General features: G+C 40.5%; 1 protein-coding gene across 2 annotated transcripts; it reads right to left on the reverse strand.

Annotated features, from left to right (window-relative positions):
* Nucleotides 1-784: 784 nt before the first annotated feature.
* RFK (riboflavin kinase) lies at nucleotides 785-5,577 on the reverse strand. Of its 2 annotated transcripts, none has more exons than XM_086771331.1 (4): nucleotides 5,421-5,577; nucleotides 3,620-3,768; nucleotides 2,367-2,469; nucleotides 785-1,761 (listed from the first exon to the last, which is right to left on the reverse strand). In XM_086771331.1, the coding sequence occupies exons 1-4, from the start codon at nucleotides 5,500-5,502 to the stop codon at nucleotides 1,631-1,633; spliced, it is 465 nt and encodes a 154-aa protein (XP_086627457.1). In that variant the 5' UTR covers nucleotides 5,503-5,577; the 3' UTR covers nucleotides 785-1,630. The 2 variants fall into 2 exon arrangements, with proteins under 2 accessions (XP_086627457.1, XP_086627456.1); XM_086771330.1 differs by having other exon boundaries at nucleotides 3,617-3,768.
* Between the last annotated feature and the right edge of the window lie 234 nt (nucleotides 5,578-5,811).

The following is a 5,811-nucleotide window of genomic DNA, read 5'->3' on the forward strand; positions in this document are numbered from 1 at the left end:
CTTCTCCCCTAATAACATCCCATGATACTGGCTGAAAGTTTAAACCATATGAAGTGGAACTAACATCCTGACAGCATCTGCCCCAGAGACTCAAACGGCTAACTTGTTAAAACTCTCTTAAACCCTACAGCGAAAAGTAGGAATCGAACTAGGCAGGACAAGGAGAAAACTCATTAAATTGCACTACAGAAATTGTGTGTTCCGAGTTGTACGTGGATGTTCAGAAACAGAACTACAGTTGAGACATATTCAAAGAACCATTTTGAATTTCAGAAAATGTTCCAGCCACATCACAAGCTGATCTCAAAAGATTATGAACATGACAAAGTCACTGCAGCTTATCTAGTTTCACTCACTGAGTGAGGGAGAGAAAAATTTCAGAGGAAAAAAAGTAGATTTGGAATCACATATTACGTATTTTAAGAGGTATTTTCCAACTTACTATCAATTCCAACAATATCCCCTCCATTTACCTATCCCTATAGGTAATATAATACTCTATATTTCAGAGTAGACTGGCTGCAATAACTTGCAATAAATAACTACTACCTGCTACCATAGATACATTACTCCATGAATCCCCAAAAGCTTTCATTTGAGTATCGATCTACTTGGTCAGCTAAAACCTTGGCTCTTACCTGCAACTGGTGCAGAGAGTTGGTAAGACTCCTCTGTGCCTTACAGTGATGTCAATCTTTAAAATAGACATTTTATTGTCAGTGTAGTGAATAACGCCAAGGTTCTCCCCATTTTCCTATGACAAATGCCAGCAGCACACAAAACGCAAAGTTGTCTTTTGTTACTTTTTTTGCCTTAAGGCTCAATAAGCAGAAGTCTCATTATACTGTTTCTACATCTTTTGTACATGAACCTTTAAAGTTTATCAACTTTCACACTGTTATTCATTTCCTGAATTTCAGTGAAACACTTCCTCAGAAGTAAACTACATAGGTCATGTGTTGTCATATGTACAGTCAACTACGAAGAAGTATTTCTCAGATTCCAGTAACTCAATGAGCAACAGTGATTTCCTCCATTTCAAATAAACTTAAAATAAATACTTTCAATTAAAATAAGAGCTTCAACCATGACAGATGTGTAGCATATAAAAATAAGAACTATAGAGAATTAATCTTGTTATCTAATCATTGTCTTCCTATATCACAGGAAATCTCTGACTCAATCAACAGCAAAAATTTTCTAAGCTACTAGCTAAAACCCAGACGTAAGAATAACATAATACCAGAAAAGGAGGTTGGAATAACATTCTGCATGTTAAAACCAGATATTCTTCACTTAAGTTAACTAAAAACCATACCTTAGGGTCAGAACAGGTCACAGTTTAATTTGGTCATGTTCCACATGGGCTCAGATCTCTGAGCAACTGGTAACTTTAGGATATACAATTTATCTGTAAGGACCTAAAATAGCCTTTTACTCCTTTTGCATAACTAATCTAATGATGAATTAAGATAAGGAAACTGAAATGTTCTTGTATGGTTGGTTCCAACCTCAGTTACCTAAATAGACACATGTCAACAAAGTACTTATAAAAGCAGTGCAAATATAAAAGCTCCATGACAGGGGAGAAAAAAAGAAAGAAGGAGAAAAAAAAGCAGCATGGGTTTCCTTAGTGGTTGTTCACTATTTTGCTTTCTGGTAGATGAAAGAAGTTATCTTCTTTGACTTTAAGATGTTCTGGTAAATCTAGCTGCCTCTTTGCTTCTTCAATGTCTTCCTGAATTGCTGAAATGAGAGCCTCTGAAAAAGAAAAGAATAGGGTTATTTAAAAGTTGGTTTGAATTTTGAACGCACAATAGCAAGTGGAAATAAGGTGTACCACAGAATACCAGACAACAATCACAGAAGTGGAATATAATGATTACCAGAAGGTTTGAAAGGTAATATTCTTTGGTTTTAGAAGGCCTTTTAAAAAAAACATGCCAAAGTGGCATTTTTCACCATAATATGCACTACCCTCTCCTTGTTCCAAAGGACATTTTAGGAAAAGATCAACAGAGTTTTGTGAACTGTTTCAATTCTAATGGAGCTGCATTTTAAAAAGAAATTAACAGACTAAACTGATGCTTTTACAACAAGCCCACGATTTTAAAATTACTCCTCAGACAAGTGACAGAAGAATACAATTTTTAGTGTGATACATTGGAAGGTGTAGGGGTATATTTTGGTTTGTTTTTTTTTTTAATTAAACCAACTTGTAAAATTAGCTCATGAAAACATTTTACTGGAATTTCAAAGGTTAACAGACAAAACATCTCATTATGGAAAGAGAGACACTGAAGATGCAAGACTTGCGTGAATAAGACAAATAAGAGATTAGTTTGAGGGATACCTGCAATACTGACCTAAGGAATCAAAGTTTTTTTCCGGTCGAATGTATCCAGTTATGGCTATACTAAGAATTTCTCCATAAAAGTCGTCTTTGAAGGTGTGGATAATATGTGTTTCCTAAAGGAAGAGAAATAAGTTGGCATTTATGATGAATTTTTATTTCCCTCACTGCAAGGATGTACAGCTAATATCCACAATTTAAATACTCCCCAACACATACCAGTAAAAGGGAGATTTAGTTTAGCATGTATAATGCAAGATTAAAAGGCTAGAGTTTTGCTTACGTTAGGAAGCAGAATTGTACTTTGCATGGAATTTAAGAAAAATTAGTCACTTAGGAGTATTCTGATGGGGGGGGGGGGGGGGGGGGGCAAGTCATTACACTGAGTGTTTCAGCACTTCTCAGACGTAATATTTCCAAGGCATCAAATCACAAAGATTAATGCTTCATAATTCAGTTGATGCATCGAAATAATCATGAAGATTTTGATTGAAATAGTTGGCTTAAGGAGAGCTTTTGTAACCAGCTTGCATGGGAACTGACTACTTGCTTAGAAAAGTTATGCACAGAAACTTTTATAAGTATGCACTTGCGTAAGACAGGCACATTACGGAGTCTTTAAACACTAAGAACTTTAGAAGCAGAGATTCATGCCCAAATAAAGATGTTTTAAACAATGAAAACACAGCTCTGCAAGACTTGGGAAAAGTAGCAGCACCTGACAGCAAGAAAAATACAGCTGTCACAGCTCAGGATTTTAATTCAACGCCTTCATTCTTTGAATATTTATACTGTATGTCAAGCCACATCACCTCCTGTATGGATTCCACTACTTAGGAGAAGAATCAATAGAAAATCATTACAATCTAATGCCCCAGCATCTCTTATTTGAAACGTAGACATTGCAGAGAAAAACAGATTAGTATGTTCCAGCTAGGGCTCTCATAACGAGTAAATTCAATGCATCCATCAATAATTTTATTTAATTATCAGCACCATAAGCAATCACCATTCCAGATGGTAAAGACGTAATGATGGAATAGAAAGAAGAAAAACTTTATTGACCTACAGCTGCATACTCTCTGGCTACTGAGAGTATTTTATTTTCAGAATACAAACACATGATACAGACACCAAATATATTTCTAAGAGCAAACAGAATTTCTAGATCTCATTTACAGATCAAATCCTGCTTACCTTATTTGAATTCAACATCTGGCTCATTTATTATAATAAAAATCCCCCAAAAAGCAAAACTCTTACCACGGATTTCTTAATATTCTTATAGAAAGGATTCCATCCTATGCTCAAAACCATTTTATGCACATCTCCATTTCCAACACAGGCCCATCCATAGTATATACCAGTGGAGATATCAGATGGAAAGCTTTCGACTACTTGCTCAGAAAAGTTAGCTGCAAAAATTTTAGAAAACAAAGTATGAGGGACTTCGTGTAAGTCAAGGACACAACAGAATATTTAAACACTTAAAAGCCAATGCCTGCCTACATACTATTTACAAACCCAACACTGATGATGAGAGAATGATGCAACATGCCATTTAGCAAAGTATAAAATACAAAACAGCTTCATAAGACTCAGTACCTCTGGCAATACTGGAGTTAGCACATCTCTTATGCATACTATGTTTTATAGTTATACACCTTCTCTTCTGCAATCATAATTAATAAGCATGTGATACATCCAACCCGAATGCATTTCACTTTTCGGATAACTATCATAGCTTTAATATGGTGAAAGATTGGGGCGGGGGGGATCAACTTTCTTCTGTGCTATAAAATAGCATCTCAGAACTATTTGTTTGTTAGTAAAATAACTACTTGTGAAATATGTAGAAATAAATTAAATTATTTAGTCGCATGTCAATTTTGTACAAGTTAACTTTCAGAGGCATCTGTAGATTCCTGAGATTTTCTTTTAAAACTGCATAGCTACAGTAAAATAAATTACTGACTGAATCTAGTCTTCCTTCAAAATTACTATCCTACTTCTGCTTCCTATGTGAGTAGGTCTCTTCGTGTAAGACATCCAGCCTATTTGAAAGAATTTATGGTTACTGAACTTTTATCAAAGCTCACAAGCAGTAAAAACTTCCCTCCCCTACTTCAATACCAATGGACCATTAATACATAATCAGGAGAAAAATGTGATATTATTAACAAATGTTGTCAAAAATCCAGCACCTCAAGATTGGTCTTAGAAAGTTTCCTTGTCTGCTAGGAGTCGTGCAACTTGACTGGCAACTTCAGTGTCTGTTTAAGGCAGGTCAAAATTCACCTAAACTACACATCTATCCATATTTAGACAACTGAAAAAGGGATGAGTAATAGGAAAACAGATTTCTTTGTAGGCCAAGTCTACCTGCTCTGTTTTTTAACTGCCGCATTATTCCCCTTGAACTTCCTTACAGCTACTCCCAATGCCTACTCTCTTCCTTGTTTTAATCTGAGGTTTGTGTGAACGGATATTTTCAAGCTGCCACACCACAACGTCGTGCATGTGATCACTAATATGTATTCTGTATATCATCATAACGACGAATGGATGATTAAACGAATAAAAAACAAGACCGAAGGAAACCGCTTAGCGGAATGGGGGAGAAATAACGCAAAAGAGGGTACAAGACTTTAAGCGATGTAGGAAAAAAGCCGCCAGAAAAATGCTCACAGGGACAAGCCAAGCCTATTCCCAGGAAGCGCAGGTCCCGCCAGCAGCGCAGCCGTGCGGGGCAGCCGGGCCGCTCTCGCGCTCAAGCGGGCTTCGTCACCGCCAACCCAGCCCCCGCGCCGCCCTCCGCAGCAGAACCGGACGCCCGCGCCCCTCCCCCCGGCAGCACCGCACCTTTCCGCCCAGGGGCCCTGAGCGCTACGGGCCGCCCAAAGCCCTGCGGGGCCCCACGCCGTGCCCGGAAGGGGGCCCGGCGCTAACCACCGGCCCCGCGCGGGGCGCACTACGGGCGGACAAGGCCCAGTCGCGGCCAGCACCTCGCCAGTGCCCTTCACGGCAGGCGCCGCGCCGCCCCGCGCCGGTCCGTTACCCCGCTCACCGGTGGGGACGCCCAGTTCCTTGGAGCCTCTGCCGAAGCCCCTCACCACCTCCCCGCGGCAGAAGTAGGGCAGGTGCCTCATGGCGGCCGGCAGTGGCCGTTGGGGCAGGCACGCGACGCCGGCGAGGGCCGCCCGCAGCTCCCCGCTCCGCAGAACCGCTCCACGGAACGCCCGCGCGCGGCGCACGCCACCACTTCCCTCTCGGCGGTACCAAAAAGAGGGGAGGGAGTAGATCGCGCGTTTCGGTTTTCAGTTCCTACAGCTCTCTGACACGCATCTGCCTCCCCTCAATAATGAACTTTCCCCACATCGCCACTTCCACTCACCCATGGGGGTGGGGGGGGTGTGTCTGCGCATGCTCAGTCTGCAGCGGAGCTGCCTCCCTGGGCG

This window comes from Chlamydotis macqueenii, chromosome Z (genome assembly GCF_036417535.1).
Source record: "Chlamydotis macqueenii isolate bChlMac1 chromosome Z, bChlMac1.mat, whole genome shotgun sequence".
NCBI lineage: Eukaryota > Metazoa > Chordata > Aves > Otidiformes > Otididae > Chlamydotis > Chlamydotis macqueenii.

Bases quoted from the DNA above. Each gene is read 5' to 3' on its own strand.
- RFK (XM_086771330.1), bottom strand. From the start codon at position 5,502: ATGAGGCACCTGCCCTACTTCTGCCGCGGGGAGGTGGTGAGGGGCTTC. The intron at 3,769-5,420 runs GTGAGCGGGGTA...AAATTTTTGCAG, and splicing joins GGAACTGGGCGTCCCCACCG to CTAACTTTTCTGAGCAAGTA. The intron at 2,470-3,616 runs GTAAGAGTTTTG...CTCTTCCTTTAG, and splicing joins AGAATATTAAGAAATCCGTG to GAAACACATATTATCCACAC.